Source organism: Bos javanicus, chromosome 19 (genome assembly GCF_032452875.1).
Source record: "Bos javanicus breed banteng chromosome 19, ARS-OSU_banteng_1.0, whole genome shotgun sequence".
NCBI classification, from domain to species: Eukaryota; Metazoa; Chordata; class Mammalia; order Artiodactyla; family Bovidae; genus Bos; species Bos javanicus.
In genome coordinates, this window is record NC_083886.1 from 23,985,057 (window position 1) to 24,003,612 (window position 18,556).

Sequence of the window (18,556 nt, forward strand, 5' to 3'; positions counted from 1 at the left end):
AAGGTGAAGCAGTAAAACAGTATCTTTGAGTTCTTCTGTTGGAACTAAGGCCCCCACCCCCAGGTGGAGGATGGTAACTCCAGGCTGAGCACAAGATTCCTGGAATACCAACTTGTTAGCTCATCACCAATCAATTAGAAGAAAATTATTTAATAATTGCCATGTGCTGGCTCTTTCCAGGAAGTAAGTAATCTGGAGCTTGCAGTCTAGTTGGGAAGACTACATCTACTCATTCACTCCGTAAAATATTGATTGAACTCTTTGCCCACTCCTGGGCCTTGTTCTAGGCACTCAGAATACAGGGGTGACCAAGAAAAACAAAATCCTTCTGAAACAGGAGGGAAGGGGGCAGGACACAAGCTTTAAAAGAATGACATAGCACATGATGAAAACTAGTTAAAGACTGGACTTCTGGTGGACCTTGAACCTCCTTATGTGTTCATTATAATACATTATACATTCAGTCATGTTTGACTGTTTGTGACCCCATGGACTGTAGCTCGCCAGACTCCTCTGTCCATGGGATTCTCCAGGCAAGAATACTGGAATGGGTTGCCATTCCTTTCTCCAAGGTATCTTCCCAACCTAGGAATCGAACCCAGGTCTCCTGCTTTGTGGGCAGATTCTTTACTGTCTGAGCCACCAGGGAAGCCCTTTGTAATTAATGGCACACCTACCAGTACCTAGACAGCTCCAAGGCTGACCATCAAAGACCAAAAAGTGGGCAGTTGCCCAATTCCTGGAAATCTCCCCCAAATAGTTGGAATAATCCTCCTCCTCATTAGCCTGTTAAATTACCCAGCCCATAAAAACTACCATGTGATACTTCAGGAGCTCTCCCCTTCTGAGATGACCCACACTCTGTTTGTGGAGTGTGTTTCTCTCTAAATAAATCCACTTCTCTTTTATTTTCAGTTGTGTTGGGTCTCCATTACTGCGTGCAGGCTTTTCTCTGGTTGTGGCCCGTGGGGGCTACGCTTCATTGCAGTGCGTGGACTTCACGTTGTGGTGGCTCTTGTTGCGGCGGAGTACAGGCTCTGGGCTCAGGGCTTCAGTAGTTGCAGCACAGGGGCTCAGTAGTTGTGGTGCATGGGCCATTGCTCCACGGCATGTGGAATCTTCCTGGACCAGGCCTTGAGCCCGTGATCCCTGCAATGGCAGGTGGATTCTTAACCACTGTGCCACCAGGGAAATCCAATAAATCCACTTCTTACCTATCATTTTGTCTCCCACTGAATTCTTTCTGCGTCAAGACATCAAGAACCTGAGCTTCATTAAGTTCTCAAACCAGGTGTGGTTGTTTGCTGCTGCTGCTAAGTCGCTTCAGTCATGTCCGACTCTGTGTGACCCCATAGACAGCAGCCCACCAGTCCCCCGGTCCCTGGGATTCTCCAGGCAAGAACACTGGAGTGGGTTGCCATTTCCTTCTCCAATGCATGAAAGTGAAAGTGAAAGTGAAGTCGCTCAGTCGTGTCCGACTCTTTGCGACCCCATGGACTGCAGCCTACCAGGCTCCTCCATCCATGGGATTTTCCAGGCAAGAGTACTGGAGTGGGTTGCTATTTCCTTCTCCAAGGGATTGTCCCAACCCATGAATCAAACCCATGGCTCCTGCAGTGCAGGCAGATTCTTTACCCCTGAGCCACCAGGGAAGCCTGAGACCTATGTGATCTCAATTAAAAGACTGTGGGTTTAAGTCCCAGTCTCAGTTCTAACCGAGTTTGAGTCTCAGCATGTGGGCTCAGGTCCCAAATCTGAGTTGTACAGTTTCACTTCCCTTGTTTGGTGGGGTTAGGCAGAATATAAACAAATGCAGAAACAACTTCCAGCAGAGGTGAATGTTAAGAAGATGCTGAACAAGGTGACTGTGGGCAGTGAAGGTGGTATTAGATGGGTGGTCAGGGAAGACTCTCAGAAGAAGCCATGTTCTGGGACTTCCCTGACAGCCCAGTGGTTAGGACTCAGTGCTTTCACTGCTGGGGTTCACATTCAATCCCTCGTTGGGGAACTAAGATCCCATAAGCCACGCTTTGCCGCCAGAAAAAAATTTAAAAAGAAGAGGTCATGTTTAGATGGAAACCTGAATCAGAGTTGAGATGAGGGAGTCTGGAGGGCCTGCCAGGCAGTGAGGGAAATATAAAGCAACGCAACCATTAAATTACCCGAGAAACACCTTCCATGTGGAGGAATTCACAGAGAGGAGGCCTCGTACTTGCAGAAAACTGTACCGAGTGATGGAGGTCACTGGCCATAAAGGTGACCGTGTGTGACACAAAGGACAGTGCTGGAAAGAGTCCAAGGAGAGGCTCCTGGGCTGGAGAGGTGAGGAAGTGTCTAGGGACAAGGCGGCGATGAGTATCTGGCTAAAAGAGGGGATTGTCATCTTTGCAGGGAAAGGAACACGTGCAAAGGGGCAGAGTCAGGGTTCTAGGTGGACAGAATCTGGGGAGTGGGGAGGCCAGGGTAGAGCCTTCAGTCGGAGCATAAGGGGTTCATTTGATAGACACACACACAGCCAGGACAGAATATGGGGCCCTGAGAGACAAGTTAGAGATCTGACCTTAAGGAATCCGCATTCCTTATCACTCAGGATCAACTTGGAGAAGGAAATGGCAACCCATTCCAGTATTCTTGCCTAAAGAATCCTGTGGATGGAGAAGCCTGGTGGGCTGCTGTCCGTAGGGTTGTACAGGGTCGGACGCGACTGAAGCAATTTAGCAGCAGCAGCAGAAGCAGAATCAACTGCTGGCCAGATTTTTACCACACCTGCTTCATTTCTTTTCTGAAACATCATGTCATCTCTGCCCTCCATATACCCATGTGCATTCTAGAAATAGGGATATTTTCTTCTGAATCCACAATGTCATTATCACACTGAACAAAACTGGTCATCTCTTACCCAGTTCATATTCAAATGTCCCTAATCATCTAAAAAATATTATTTTAGAGTTTATTTTAAATACATTTGGTATCTGAACAATGTCTGCCTTTTTTTTCCCTCCACATTTTATTCTCAGGTGTTCTGTTTCTTACATCTCTTCCTCTAACAAGCTTTGCTTCTGTGCTTCTGGCGTACATAACAGTTAGGCCTTGGAATTTCCCTGGTGGCCCAGTGGCTAAGACTGCACTCCCAACGCCTGGTCAGGGAACTAGATCCCATATGCTGCAACTAAAAGAAAAGATCCCACGTGCCCACGTGCTGAAACTAAGACCTAGTGTAGCCAAATGAAAAAAAAAAAGATCAAAACCTTACATGCAGGGCCCACAGCACTCTCCAGAGTGCCTCACTGTGAGCCGACGATCCCACTGTGGGAATGAACCCCTGGTGCCTGATGCCCTGGAGTTCCAATCCTACCACTTCCTACCTGTGTGACCTTGTGCAAGTTGCTTAACCTCTCTGGGCCTCAGCTCCTTCATTTGTAAAATGGAGACAATGGTAGTGGCCGCCTTGTGGACTTGCTGGATGTCCGTAGATGAGGCAATATGCGTAAAGCAGTTTCATGCAGCGCGTGGCATATTTCTGTATGACCGTTCTGGAAGAAGGGGGGCCTGTGAGGAAGGACCCCTCGAGGCTACGTGTATATGCTCCTGGCTGAGCCGGCGAGAAGAACGTGAATCTCCAGTATCATAGCAATCCTTCTGTCTCACACATCTCTATCTCTCTTCCTCTATCTGTACCCATCTTTTCTCCATCTCTCTAGCTGCCCCTGTCTCCTTCTGTCTCTCCTCTCCATCTCTTGGTATCTCTCTCTGTTGATCTCTCTTTATCTCACATCTAGAAGTCTCTCTGTATCTCTCTCTGTCTCTCCCTTTCTCTTTTTGTTCTCTCTGTGCCCCTTCTGTCTCTCTCTTTCTGTTCCTCTGTAACTCTCTGTCGGTGCTCTCTCTGTCTCTTTAATCTCTCTTGCTATCTCCTCTCTGTGTTTCTCTTTGCCTCTTCCTGTGTCACGTCCCTGCTCGTCTCCCTCTCTCTGTCTCTCTTCATCCCTGCCATCTTGGTCTTTGTTCCTGCGCTCTGGGTAGTGATCCGCTCTCTCTTGGACTCCCCCTGTCTCCTCTGCACTGTTGATGTCTGCGCCTCTCACAGTCCTGGCCCTCCGTGTGGATGCTCCTGGCTGGCTGGCCCTTCTTACCGCCTCGGTCGCAGCCACACCTGTAACCCATCTCTGGGTATTGCGGGGAGACTGTGTTTCACTGTTTCCATCCTCAGCTCGGTCCCTTCCTGCCTGCTGAAAGCATACTCTTCTCCCAGCCTTGGCCTCAGCCAATTTCAGCCTCTTTTTGGTTTATTTCTCTCTCACTCACTCTTTTTTAAAAGCAGTTTTATTCATTTGTTTATTTTTGGCTGTGCTGGGTCTTTGTTCCTGCACGGGCTTTTCTCTAGCTGTGGTGAGCAGGGGCTACCCTCTGGTTGCCGTGTGCAGGCTTCTCATTGTCGTGGCTTCTCTTGTAGAGCGCAGGCTGTAGGGCGCACGGGCTTCAGTAGCTGCATATGGGCTCAGTAGTCGTGTTTCCCCAGCTCTAGAGCACAGACTCAATAGCATGTGGGATCGTCCCAGATCAGGGATTGAACCCTTGTCTCCTGCATTGGCAGCCAGATTCTTTACCACTGAGCCACCAGGGAAGCCCTCTCTCTCTTTTTTAAACTTCATCCTGCAGTATTTATCGAGCATCTGTTGCATGCCCGGCACCATTCAAGACTCTAGAGTTTATCGTGGCAAAGCAGTACCCATGCTAGCTCTTGGGGGCATTCGTGATATTGGGGAGACAGACAGACAGGAGGGCAGACGAAGCACGGCCCTGCCTTGGCCTTGCCCCCCTGAGCAGAGGAGTGCATAGGCCAGGCTGGGTCTGTGAGTTTGGCTGGCTGTGCCCTGCGCTGGGCCTGATGATTCCTTGTCCCTAAACAGGGCCTGAGGGTCACTCTAGAAGCCGGACTAGAGGGTTTAACCACTTGCTCACTGGACAGCACTCATGATGCCCCAGGCTGGGGAGACACAGGTAGAAAGTCCCAGCCCACGTGGGGCACAGTCCAGACAAACACAGTATCAGTGGGAGGGAGGGAACAGTGGCGCCCTGGACTTGACCTTCTCCCTCTCTCCCTGCCTCCAGCAGAGTTTGGCCTGCACACGGTGAAAAGCCATTTGAGCAGCCATGATCTTTAAAATAAATTTCTCTGAAATTTCATCTGAAAATGGGGATGTTTTACATAAAACTCAGAATTCCCAGCTTCTTTTGTAAAAATCAGGAGATCAGGCAACAGTGGGCTCGTTCCCACAGGGCCTTGAAGGGTTAGAGCTGTGTCAAGGCTGTCCTCTTAGCTGGGGCTGTGGCCTCCAGATCCCCGAGGTGCCCCCCAGGTCCTCTTGTGTACCTGGCAGAGAGGTCACTGTCCAGCAGCCCTTACGTCATCATGCTGGGGTTCTACTTATACTAGAAAACTCGTTCTCCACTGTGTCTGCATCAAAAGCGGGAAAACGAAGGTCACAGTGCAGGGATGTGGCGGAGCGTGGCTTTTGAGCTTGCAATCCTGATGAGTAGAAGCCCTCATGAACCTCCATTTACCATCTCTGCCCTGTGTGCCATGCAGGGGTCCTACCCCGTCCCCAGCTGGCTCCTGAGGCCACCTACCTCCCTGCCCAGGGCCTCAATGCCCTCTACCCTAGAGGATTGGGAACCAAGCTTCAGACAACCAGGCTGCCCTCTCCCCTCCCTGGCAGTGAGGGTCTCCCTGGGGCTTCTCTGAGGAAGCCCAGTGGCTCTTCTTTCCTGCTGCCTTTGCCCAGGGCCCAACTTTGTGGGAAACCCGTAGAAGAAGCAGGTGTGCCCATGACTGCTGACTCAGGACAAAAGCCGAGGGTCAAGAATGAGTACCTGCCTTAGAACTGGAATTCCCAGCTGCCTTGGGCTCCCTCCACCACTGAGGTCCCCTCCTCGGTCCCTCCCCCAGCTCTGGGGTCAGGGAGCACATTTCAGACAGGTGATGGGCAAGACAAGTGGCAAGTGAATGTGTGACTCAGACAGAAAGAGACACAGGGGCCAAGGGGGAAGCAGTTCTTGGCCATTCTCGGCAGATGTTTATTCAGTGCTTACTGTGTGCCAGGAAGCCAGGTGCTAGAAACAGCAAAGGGCCAGGAAGAGTCAGGGTCAGCTGCTGAGCTGTCAGTGACAAGACATTGACCCCGGTTGACATGGGAACAGATTAACCCTTCAGGCACCACTCTGAGGGCCTGGGCTGGGTCCTTGGACAGAGCCTGGGCCTTTCTACCCACCAAGAGAGATTCAGCGAGGCATGACCCTCTCTCTCTTTGTCAAAGGAGAGATAAGCTCCCACACCCTCCTCTAAACACGTTCACACCCGACGTGCCTGGAATTATACCCCAGACGTCAACACACACATGCACACACATGCACACAAAGGCACACGGGCGGTTTTACAAGGAGGTGGCGTGAAGGTGTTGTCCACAAGCTGTGCTCTGAGTCACCCACCTCAACGTAAAACTGTCAAGAGTGCCTGAACATCCCCCATTTAGAGATTATCTTGAGAAGCTTTTTGGCCAAGTCTCTTACCAAAATGCGAAAGACGTCAAAGTGAACAGGGGGACAACTTAAGGCTTTTGCTGAGAGAGGGTGGTCCTGAGAGGGGGAGGGATCAGAAGAAACGGACCTCACTTCCTTTACTTGGCCAAAGGCCCAGGCAGAGCTGCCTGAAGTCTGTCCTGTTACACGGGCGGGGGAGGGTGTGTGCGGATGGTCCTTATCCCCTGTGCTGTCTGCTCCGCTCCAGGGTCATAAAAATAATTCTATCACTGGTTAAGTGCCTACTAAGTGCCAGGTACAATAACGTACAACTGCTTGACGTCCAGGTCCACTGAGTCTCCGGGGGCGGGGGTAACACTTCCATTTTACAGATGAGAAACCGAGGCTCAAGACTTGTCTATGGTCACAAGATAATAGGCGTGGTGGGGCCTCTAACCTCTGCCCTTCCCTCATCGCCTCCTCAGCACAGGGAGGTAGAGTCTCACTCTGGGAAGGGTTGAGCAGCCGGAGGCCCTAGTTGGGTCTTGGATCTGCTTGGGAGGCTGAGAAGGGCTGACTCCAGGGCTGGAAGTGCTGCCTGCAGAGAGACCAAGGGCACAGATGGGAGAGGTCTGCCCTGCGGTGGGCCATCCACATGGAGGACGCTGCGCCTCCTTCCTGATATGCATCCTCACCCCAGGGTTTGGGGCGAGTCAGGGCCTGGGTCGGGGACAGGCTCCCAGAGCCGGCCTGCTCACCCCGACCCCACCCCCATTCCAGGGGGGTCCCACAGCCTGTGGAAAACCCACCTCACTTTCAGGGTCCTGGGCTCCTAATCCTAACCCCACAGTTAAGACGCCTTCCTGCCCCAGAACTCACGATAATCCATTGTATTACCCCTCAGAGGGAGGGAAGCTGTGGATTAAACAGCCCCAGAAGCCTGACTCTGTTAAGAAGACTTCTCAGAGCTCAGAGACGGGAGCCTCTTGCCATAGCGGGCCCACAGCCTGACCCTTCCGGATCACCTGCCCCTGGTGCATATGTGTTTAAATTCACACAGATGGACATGCAAATGTATTAACCGCCAACGCCCACACCCCTGAGGACTTTCCTGGTGGTCCAGTAGTTCCAATGCATGGGGTGTGGGTTCAATCCCTGGTAGAGGAACTAGGATCCCACATGCTGCATGGTGGGGCCAAAAGATAAAAACAACTCCCTTGGAGAAGGAAATGGCGACCCACTCCGGAATTCTTGCCTGGGAAATCCCAGGGACAGAGGAGCCTGATGGGCTACGGTCCGTGGGTCGCACAGACTCAGACATGACTAAGCAACTAAGGAACAGCAACCTGGGTTTGTCAGTCTCTATGGTGTGAGGACTGTAAGAAGCTGAATGGTTAAAAGCATGATCGTGATATAAGAAGAAACAAAACTCCACTGGGCTGACTGAAAGTTCACGCAGTTGTCTGAGACAGTGCTGCGCACGTCCTCCCAACACTGGCCACCTCCCCACCTTCAGCGTGCTTGGGGCCTAGGGCCGTGGGAGGCCCTCATGCTTCACAGCCCAGGGCCAGAACAAGGAAGGCTGGAGTTCTTCTCACCAGGCTGACACTGAGTACAAGAGGGAATAGGAGATGGAGCAAAACAGAAAGGAACCCACAACCCGCAACCCCACCTGTGGCCTTTACGAGGGTGGGAACCTTCCTGACGACAGGCCCAGGCAGCGAGAGCCGCAGGCAGAGGCCAGGAGGCTTTGGAGGAAGCCAGCCACAAAGGATCACCTGGACTCAAGTCCAGGGAGACAGAAAGGACGGGGCTCCTGGCAACACTCCTGAGGCTGGTGTGACCCTGCTTCTTGCTCCAGTTGAACGCCCTGGACCGGGCACCACTGCCTGCTCCTTCCTTCCTACCAGGAACCTGGAGAACCAGGGGGATGATGGAGGGCCCAGGCCAGTGATGACCACTGCCTTTGACCAGCCCATGGTCCCTTCCCCATCCCAGGGCACTCCTCTCATGGCTGGGGGTGACCAGAGACTTCCTCCCCCAAGTTACCATCCGCCTCTAAGGCCAAGATGACTCTACTACGTACAGCTCCCCCAAATCTAAGGAAGCTCTTGGCTCCAAGAAAAGGAGACCTCGCCTGTGTCTGTTTCCCTTCCTCAGGCTGTTTCACCTTGATCTTAAGGCCTAGAGGCCCCCAGGCTGCCGCTCCGAATGGACTGTCCTGATCTAGAGGGTCGTGGCTGCTCCAGAGATTAGGACCATATGCAAGTCCTTGGCTTTAACCATGAGCGAGTTACTCTACCTGTGCAGGCCTCAATTCTCCCAGCTGTAAAATAGGGAGGGGAGTATACCAGCTCTTGGCTTCTTAGCATGCCTCAGTGATGGTAATGAGAAAATATAACTCATCAATCCTGCAGCCAGAGTAAAATGACTGGCAAGGGAGTGGGGGTGTGTGTGTGGCACACGTGGTACCCAAACCGCCTGGTACCCTGCTCTCATTTTCATGTCCCTAAGCCCCATACACTACTGGCTCCGGACTATTTTCCACCCTGAACTCTGGTTTCTCAACGCCTGCTCCTTTCCACGTGTACACACCCTGCAGGCAGGTGGGCGAGAGAGAGAGGTTGAAGCTCCCACTTCGGCTGCGCTGGGGGCTGCTGGGCACAACACAGGCTGTGTCCTTGTGGCCTCAGTACACTTCCCAGTGGGAAGGGCCCTTGCTAATCAGCACTGCCCCAAACTGCACTCCATTGTCAGTGGCTTTCAAATGTTGGGGAGGGGGGCAGCTGCACCAGAATCACCAGGTGGGGCTTAGCAAAGAATAGACTTTAGTTTCCCTCTAGGTCAGAGGCAAGCCCCTGGGGCTATGTTATTAACACACACCCCAAAAGCTCCTGCTGCAGGTAGAACCTGGGCCACACCTGGGGTGGGGTGGCTGGGGTTGTTAAAACCATTCCCCAGCTGCCCACCACACCCCTCTGGAGAGCACAGCCCACCAGCACTGAGCTAACTTCACCTCGTCCAGCATTTCCCAAATCTGACTACAAAACTTTTAAAAAATTATGTATTTGGCTGCACCGGGTTCTTAGTTGAGACATGTGGGATCTAGTTCCCTGACCAGGGATTGAACCCAGGTCCCCTGCATTGGGAGTACAGAGTCTTAGCCAATGGACCACCAGGGAAATCCCAAAATTTTTTTAAAAATTAAAATAACCTTCACATTTTCCAGAACTAGAGTTTTTAGGAATGCTTTGGGAGAAATGTTCATCTCACACTCTCTCCTTTAAAAAAAAAAAAAAAAAGTGTTTAAAACAAATACCTGCTTTTGAGTATTTGAGTGGATGAAGCCTAGGGAGGTGAGTTTCAGGGGCTCAACTGTGACAGGAAGCTCAGGTCTGGGCCTGGGTCTGCCCCTTCCCATCACCACCCATTCCTCCCGCCACATCCTGCCCCTGCTGTCTTTGAGGCTGCGGCTTGTCTGGGGTCACCCTGCGTCCTGAACCCAGGAGGAACCCTTGGTGTGGCTGACTGGTGACAGGAAGCCTGAGCAGGGATGAAAGGGGGTCAGGATTAGCCTGTCTGGCTGGGATAAGCAGCAGAGGAGCGGGTGGCCACACTTCTAAGGTGTCTGCACAGGCCTGATGTGTTAGGGCTGGGGCAGGGGAGGAAGGTCTTTTCCTGGCCCACCGCCCCTCCCAAGACAGCAATCACACCCAGAGAGAGATGTTACCCAGAGTCGGCAGCTGGGGACAACTGGGGCTGCTCAGTGGCAGAAAACTTTGTCCTGCCTTTTCTTCTCAAGCTCAAAACAGGCACATGGAGTCATGAATTGATATGCTAGAAGGGGGCATCCCTTACCAGTAGGGAAGTGGATTTATTGCTTTATAAAAAGGAGTCTGATAAAACTGAAAACATATAACCTAAAAATCCACCCACCCCTCTCAGAACTCCCAGGAAGCCTCAGACACATTTCTGAGCGCAGTCAAGGTGGGTGGGTTGGTAAGCCAGGCCCGCCTGGCAGAGGAAAGGTGGCCTCACCCAAGTAAACAGCTCCAGGGCCCCTAGGAGTCTGCCAGCAGGGGGCGCTGTGGCCCCGCAGCTGGGACAAGCTTGGCCCTGAACAGGGCTGGCTCCCAGGCGCTGGGCTTGCTGCAGGCCTGGCCAGCTGGGGGCAGCTCTGGGAGGATAAGTGCAGTCACCCAGAGCCCACACCCTGCCACCACCCCCACACACATTTCTCATACCCAGCACATGCAAACACAGCCCACACATCCACACCCCCTCGGCCTCTCACAAATTCACCTCCCCACCCAGGCCTGGACCTCCAGGACTGTCAGCCGCAGCCTCATTTCCACACCCCACAAAAACAGCTGTGTGTGTGTGTGTGTGTGTGTGTGTGTGTGTGTGTGTGTGATATGCCCTGTTGGTGCCCCCTTAATTCCCTTCAGGTCACAGCCTGGACAGAGGGTGGCAGTGGAGACATGCCCCCACTCAAGTCCTGAGGGAAGAGGGAAAGGGCCGCTGCCCGGCCTTGTCCATGGTTCCCACGTGACCATCCAGCCCTCCAGACCCTTCCCAGGCTAAGCTGGAGGGGGGAGGACAGGGGGCGGGGGGGCGCTTCCCCACAGGCCTTGAACAGGAGGACAGGCCATGGACAGGCCACAAAGGAGTTAGCACCAACAACAGGAAGCGGGTCCTTCCTTCCTCAGGCAGCTCTGACTGGCCGGGGGAGGAGGTGAGGGGCCAGGCTGGGGGTGGGGGTGTGCAGACAGAGCAAGCCTTTGTCCTCAGGCAGGCGTGGTCGGTGGACATGCAGCCGAGGGGCAGGAGGCGGGCAGTGGATGGCAGACCCCTCTACTTTGGCTAGAGGCAGAATCCGGACACACTTCAGGGGAGAGGGTCTGCTAGCCCAGGCGGTCCTCCTGGCTTCTCCTGCAGGCCCCATGGAGCCCCGAGGCTCAAGGACCCCTCGAGGGTGGCGGAGTGAAGTCCAGAGCCTCCCTGCCTCCAGCAGGAGGAGAAGCGTCTGTCCCGGCCCTCTCCCATCCGTCTGTCCACCGCAGAGCTCCGAGGCAGGACCGGGGCCCTGGGAGGGAGCGTGGACTCCAACACAGTGAAGGACAGGATCCTGGGGTTGGGGGCGGGCGGGAGTGCGTGGAGGTCCTCTGGGGTGGGGACGAGGACACCGCGAGTCACTGAAGCGAGAAGGCAGGAGGCCGCGATCCCGAGAAGGCAGGCGCTACACAAAAGCCTCCTGGTTGGACGAGCCGTTGAGCTTGAGGAAAAGCTTGTCGTCCTCTCTCTTCCGCTCTAGCTGCCTCTCCAGCTGGCGCCGGTAGCAGATGAGGTAGAGGGGGAGGCAGAAGCCCAGCATGCTCACGACCAGCAGGCCCACGTTCACCTGGGGGGCAGGGACGAGAGTGGCCGTCACAAGGGGCAGGGACCCCAGCACGTGTGGGCTGCAGTCCTCGTGCAGCCAGACCCTTCCTCGCTCTCAAGGTTGGGATTGAGGCGAAGGTCACAGGAAAAACATAGGAGGAGTTTCAGGAGGTCCGAGGGCCTGTCATCCCACATTCTGGCATCAGGATTCCCCAGTAGTCCACGGGCCACACCAACGTGCTGATCTGAAGGTCCAGGGGTGTGGTGGGATTGGGACAAGCTCACAGAACCTGGTTATGAATCCCAGCCTCTGGCAGGAGTGGCAGGGACAGCAACTCGGTTCCATTTACCCCAAAATCAGGTCCAGAGGTTGAGACTCTGAGCTTCCACTGCAGGAAGTGTGGGTTTGATCCTTGGTTGGGGAACTAAGATCCCATATGCCACACAGCATAGCCAAAATTAATTTTTTTTTAAGAAACGGATAGAAAGGATACTCTTCCCCTCTTGCTCCCCAGCCTATTCACAAGGGATCCCTGAACTGACCCTAACCAAAGTTCCAAACTGCCTGTGCTGGGGTTCTGGAACACGCTGAGATGCCTCCCAGCTCCCAGTCAGCAGAGTAGAGTGGATGCCCATAACCCGGCGCCCCCCAAACCTTCTTACCCACAGAGGGTCTCCCTGGAGGGGACCCATCATAGCCAGAAACAGGGGCTGCTGCAGGAGAGCGAAGAGGGCGCTGATCAGGGACTGCAGGCCCGTGAGGCTCCCAAACTGTGTGGAGGGGTACCTGCCAGGACAGGAGAGAGCCTGTCACCGCGGGGCCCACTGTCCGGCTTCCCCGATGCTCCTCGGCCTCAGCCTGGCCCCACTTGCCGGTGCCCCCAGGCTGCAACTTGAGGTATCAAAGGAGATGTGGGAACAGCTTCAGAGGACAGTCCGGTGTCCATCTTTGGACTGCTTTGTGATGAGCAGTTCCATGCAGAGAATTTCCCCTTTGGACCAGCATGAAGGCCCTGGGGCCCACGGGTGTCTGGCCGAGCCGAGTGGACAACATGATTCCGGCAGGAGTCTGTGGCTCGGGAGCTAGGCCCAGGGAGCAGGTGGGAGGCTGGGCCGGGCTTGGCTGCACCTTCATCCAGAGGAGCATTGTATAATCACGGAAACATAGCATCACAGCCCTCAGCCGACTCCCTCAGACTCTGCCAGGGTGGCCTCAACTTCCTCTAGGTCTTGGGGCGGGGAGGGTGGCGTGGGGTGGAGCATGCAGACCTGGGATGACCCCCATGGGATGCTCTTGGGAGCGGGGAGAAAGTTCTGGCATAATCTCAGGACATTAGGCATCGTGGCTTAGCAAGGAATGGCTGCAGGAATGAGCCTGTCTTTGGTCAGAGAGAGACAGCGGATGGTGTTTGGGTTCTGGTGTTTGAGCCAAGCCCCAGCCTGAGGAAGACGAACAACTATGGTTCCTTAGGTGTGTGTGGCCTCTTGGAAAAGGAGGCAGGTTTCACTTTAGCCAAGGGCTGAGAAAACTGCGGGCAGACCAGCCCTTTGAGGCCCTGTGTGGGCTCTGTCAGGTACATTCGGGGCTCAGTTATTTATGTCGCTGCTGCCACTGAAGGCCATTTGAAGGTCAACATTCAGATGCATGTAGCCAGAACTCACCCCTGCGCTTCCCATGAGCAGTCAGCAGCAGCCCCAGGACTCAGCTGAGCAGCAGCCCCTGAGGCCGTAACGATACCGAGCTGCACCCTAGCCGGGGGAACTGACTTCGTGTTAAATGCCAAGGCTTGTGGGCACCCAACTGTCTGCCCACTGACCTGCTCCCACCGAGTACGGCCTTCTCCTGACACACCCCACAGAAACCCTAATATCTAAGACAAGAGGAGGAACCTCAGGTAGACAAGATGGTCCCCTTCAGGCCCTCAGCCCCACCTGGAAGCCCCCTCAGGTCATCCATCCCCTTACCCTCAGCCACCAGGCCACCCGCAGCCCCCAGGACTTACACGGCGGCATATAAGCCCCCGACGGCCGAGTGGATGAATCCTCGCACGATTGTGTGCAGGATGAAGGAGAGGATCTGAGATGGGGAGAGCAGAGTGTGAGCAGGAGACATGGAGGGTCTCCCTTTGTCCCCCTGCCCCAAAGCTCCCAGGGTCCTGAGTGGTGGGAGCACTGGCACCCTGGAGTCGGCTTGGCCAGTTCGCCATGGCCTACTCCCGAATGCCAAAAATTCTGAGCCAATTGTTCAACACAGTCATTACTAACAACTCCATTGCATTAAAGGTACAATTTAGTGACAATTGACCCTTGGACAATGTGAGGGATTAGGGGTGCTGACCCTCTATGCAGCCACAAATCCACATTAAACTAATACTCTGGCCTCTGTATCCACAGTTTCATATCCTCAGATTCAATCACCCACTGATTGTGCGGTACATATTTACTATTGAAAACAGTCCAAGCGTGAGTGGAACCGCACAGTTCAAACTTGTGTTGTTCAAGGATCAACTGTGCACTGAAAACAAAGTTCGTGAATACTCAAAGCCCATCACATCTTGATCACTTCATTCTGTTTTACTATTACCTCTAGTCTTAAGGTTTTTTAAGTCTACTGTAGATATTGGGTTGGTTAGGGTTTTCCCCTGAACATCTTAAGGAAAAACTCTAACGAACTTTTTGGCCAGGTGGCACGGTGGTAAAAGAATCCACCTGCCAATGCAGGAGGTGCAAGAGACGCGAGTTCGATCCCTGGATCGGGTAGATCCCCCGGAAGACAAAATGGCAACCCACTCTAGTATTCTTGCCTGGGAGATTCCATGGACAGAAGAGCCTGGAGGGCTATAGTCCATGGGGTCTCGAAAGAGTAGGATACGACTTAGCAACCGAGCATGCATAATATATATATGACGGTGTGTTATCGTGTGACAATGGACAATGTATTGTTTGATACTAGCCATGATGAACACACTTACACCATGCAAATTGCCAAACATGAGAAACCAAGGCTCCCGCTACCCCACTCCCATCTAAAGTCTGCCATCAGGTGTATGTATGGACACGGCACTAGGTAGGAGGTCACCGATCATCACTCCCGCCTTTTGGGACCCGAGGGCGGTGCCCCGGTCTCCCAGCCTGGTCCTCCAGGCCCTACTGGCAGATGGCTGTCCCCCTCTCCTCTCACTCTGCTTTCCTAAGGAAAGGCCACTGCTGGCAGGCTGAGCAGGCCCTTGTTAACGATTCCTGAGAGCCACGAGCTGTCTACTTTGCTGCCGGGACCCTTTGTTTGTTCTCTGCACACAGCCCTGTCATCAGGCGCAGCAGCCAAGCCCTGTTTCCGGGAATGTGGGTGGCGGAGGCAGGGGGACTGCTCTCTGCGGCGCTGTGAGAGGGCTGTGCCTAAAAGCACACGCATCCCTTACAGGCTCCCCCTTTGCACCCCAAAGGCTGTGCTGCCTCTTCACAACTTGTCTTTCAGTAAGAACTGGTTAAAACAAAAAGCAGATCGCGGTCCTCACTGACCACTGCCCCGTGACTGGACAAGGTGGTCAGGGCAAGGGTCTACCGGTCTTGCAGAGAGGGCCACCACCACCAGGAGGCTGGGAAGGCACCAGGGATGTGCCAGTACTCCCGTCTGGAGCCGGCATCAGTCTCTGGGGGTTTATCCCAGCTGCACGCGGAGTCGGCACAAGCACACACCAATACCCGTGGGTGGTGCACACCTGGTGTTCCCTGTATTTCTACATGTGGCCACTTGTAGAAAGGAAGGGACTCCTGCTTTCCTCCTGGACTTGGTCCAAGATACCACCTGGACTCGGGTCACACCCATCTGGGAGCAATGCCATCACTTGTATCCCTTCCTTCAAAGTTCAACTTGAGGACTGGAACTAGAACCCTTCTGTGGACCTAAGGGTGGAGCCAGGCAGGTAACGCAATCTACCTTTCTTGGGCTCTCTGCCAAAAGTCAGGTTCCAAAAGCACTGAAAATCTCGTGCAAAGCAATTAAACTTTTGAACCCAGATACCAAGAGCTCATCATCAGAGGCTTTCTCCTGTGGCCATCCTGAACCAGAAGAGCGAATGCTCCCATCAATGCCACAGACTGGCCAGACCTCTTAGGATGTCAGATCACAGCTGTCTGACCAAAGGCAAAACAATTAGCTACACAAATACACCATGTGACTCCAGAAATGGTAAGATGATGGTATTCATGGTGTGTAAGATGCCCCAAGACCAAGAAGAATAATACACTTTCATAGGGAAGGGTCTACTGTGAAAGGAAATCTCAGTTCCATTTACAGCTTGCTCTTAGAACTGTGGTGCTGGAAAAGATTCTGGATAGTCTCTTGGACTGCAAGGAGATCAAACCAGTCAATCCTAAAGGAAATCAACCCTGAATATTCATTGGAAGGACTGATGCTGAAGCTGAAGCTCCAATACCTTGGCCACCTGATGCCAAGAACCGACTCATTAGAAAAGACCCTGATGCTGAGAAAGATTGAGGGCAGGAGAAGGGGGCGACAGAGGATGAGATGGTTGCACAGTATCACCAACTCAACGGACATGAGTTTAAGCAAACTCTGGGAGATAATGAAGGACAGGGAAGCCTGGTGTGCTGCAATCCATGGGGTCACAGAGAGTCGGACATGACTTAGCAACTGAACAACTCAGCGTTGCACACAGAGCCTAGCAGATAGAAGGCCCTTGGTAAACCAGGGTGGGCTGGTTGATTGGTTTGGCTGGTTGGATTAAATGAATAAAAAGTCACTGTTCTCTTTGCTAATGGCTCCCCCATGAGACATCAGGCCCTCTCTCACTCATCATCCCATCCCCCACACCCACCTGGAGCGGCAGGTTGGGAATGAGGCAGGTCACCCCGAAACCCACGAGCAGCAGGTTGGTGAAGGCGAAGGCCCGCGTGGCATTGGTGATCTTCTGGATCTGCCGGTCCCGCTTCTTCTTCTTCTCACCTCTGTGGGGACACAGGGCATGGAACACAGGACCTGGGGTGGGGTGGGGGGCATGGGGGCATGGGGCCCTCTGGGGTGGGGAAGGGGGCCCCTGGGGTGGGGGCCCCTGGAGAATAGACTCTCCTAGGAAGTCAGGCCCGGGGAGTCACAGCTTGTGGACAATGCAAGACTTGGACACCACCGCCAAGTGAGTGCTAGCTGAGGACTGTGGGGGATAGACCATCACGAGGGACACTCCCCACGGCCCTCTGAACTGAGCACAGAGTGTGAACCTTAGTGGAGAGGTTGGACACGAGAAGATGGGCATCAGTACCCTGCATTGGAAGGACTGATGTTGAAGCTGAAACTCTAACACTTGGGCCACCTAATGCAAAGAGCTGACTCATTTGACAAGATCCTGATGCTGGGAAAGATTGAAGGCAGGAGGAGAAGGGGACGACAGAGGATGAGATGGTTGGATGGCATCACCGACTCAATGGACATGAGTTTGGGCAAACTCTGGGAGTTGGTGATGGACAGAGAGGTCTGGTGTGCTGTAGTCCATGGGGTCGAAAAGAGTCGGACATGACTGAGTGACTGAACTGAACTGAACCCTGCACTATTTCAATGAAGACTGAGGTCAGATCCCCAATGATGGGGAGGGAGGAGGAGGAGGCACCCAGGTCAGGATGTGGCAAAGCCTCCTTCACTGTTGGCTCCAGCTTCACCCAAATCCTGCAGGGAGCTGATGCTAAGCCAGAGAATAAGCCAAATAAGGGAGCAAGTGGGTTTCCCCTTGCAGGGCAGGAAGGAGTGAAGAAGAAATCAGCATGTGGCAGATGGAACTGGAATGGGCACCAACTGCTTTCCAGCTGTAGGACCTGACCTAGATAACAGAGCATCTCTGTAATTATCTCCCTGTGAATTCACTACTACTGATTCAAGTCTCACCACCCACAGGGATGCCCCACGGACAATCGCACGACATCCAAGGGCTCAGAGATATGCAGGGAGGCCCAGGCCCACCACTTTCTCCTTGTGTGACCTCAGGCAAGCCACTCCAACGCCTAGTTTCAGTTCCCTCATCTGTAAAATGGGTATAACTCATCAAGGTGTTGGGAGGCTTCCCTGAGAGATTGTGTATTAAGTGCTTGGCACGGGGCCCGATACAATCAAGAGTAGCTTATTAAGGTGGAGTCAGAGAAGACAGCATCTAATTCATCCTCTGATCTTACAGCCCAACCCTTCTATAAAGAAACTCCAGTTTCTCGTTTAATTCTCACAGTCATGAACAAAAATCTATTAACATGTCTTAAGTTTATACCTGTTTACAACTCACACCCAGTGAAGGAGGCTTTGCAGGCAAACGGAACTGCTCTAAGGCTCTCTGCCCTTGTGCTAATCGTGCTGAGGATCTGTGTGTGGTCCTAAAGGCGGGTGTTTGATAGTTACTAGTCTGCTTTCTCTGGAGAAGGAAATGGCAACCCACTCCAGTGTTGTTGCCTGGAGAATCCCAGGGACGGGGGAGCCTGGTGGGCTGCAGTCCATGGGGTCACTAAGAGTCGGACACGACTGAGCGACTTCACTTTCACTTTTCCCTTTCATGCATTGGAGAAGGAAATGGCAACCCACTCCAGTGTTCTTGCCTGGAGAATCCCAGGGACGGGGGAGCCTGGTGGGCTGCCGTCTATGGGGTCACACACGAGTTAGACA

At 53.4% G+C, this 18,556-nt stretch overlaps 1 protein-coding gene across 4 annotated transcripts in view; it reads right to left on the reverse strand.

The window, feature by feature from the left end:
* Positions 1-6,050: 6,050 nt before the first annotated feature.
* The window catches only part of SLC43A2 (solute carrier family 43 member 2), a 43,716-nt gene continuing 31,210 nt past the window's right edge, over positions 6,051-18,556 (reverse strand). For 3 of the 4 annotated variants that reach the window (XM_061390617.1, XM_061390619.1, XM_061390618.1), the window contains 4 exons: positions 16,737-16,866; positions 13,902-13,975; positions 12,562-12,685; positions 6,051-11,920 (listed from right to left, as the gene is read on the reverse strand). In XM_061390617.1, coding sequence (XP_061246601.1) covers positions 11,759-11,920; positions 12,562-12,685; positions 13,902-13,975; positions 16,737-16,866 — 490 coding nt within the window. In that variant the 3' untranslated portion in view covers positions 6,051-11,758. The remainder of the gene's footprint in view (positions 11,921-12,561; positions 12,686-13,901; positions 13,976-16,736; positions 16,867-18,556) is intronic. The other variant, XM_061390621.1, reaches the window with a different exon arrangement.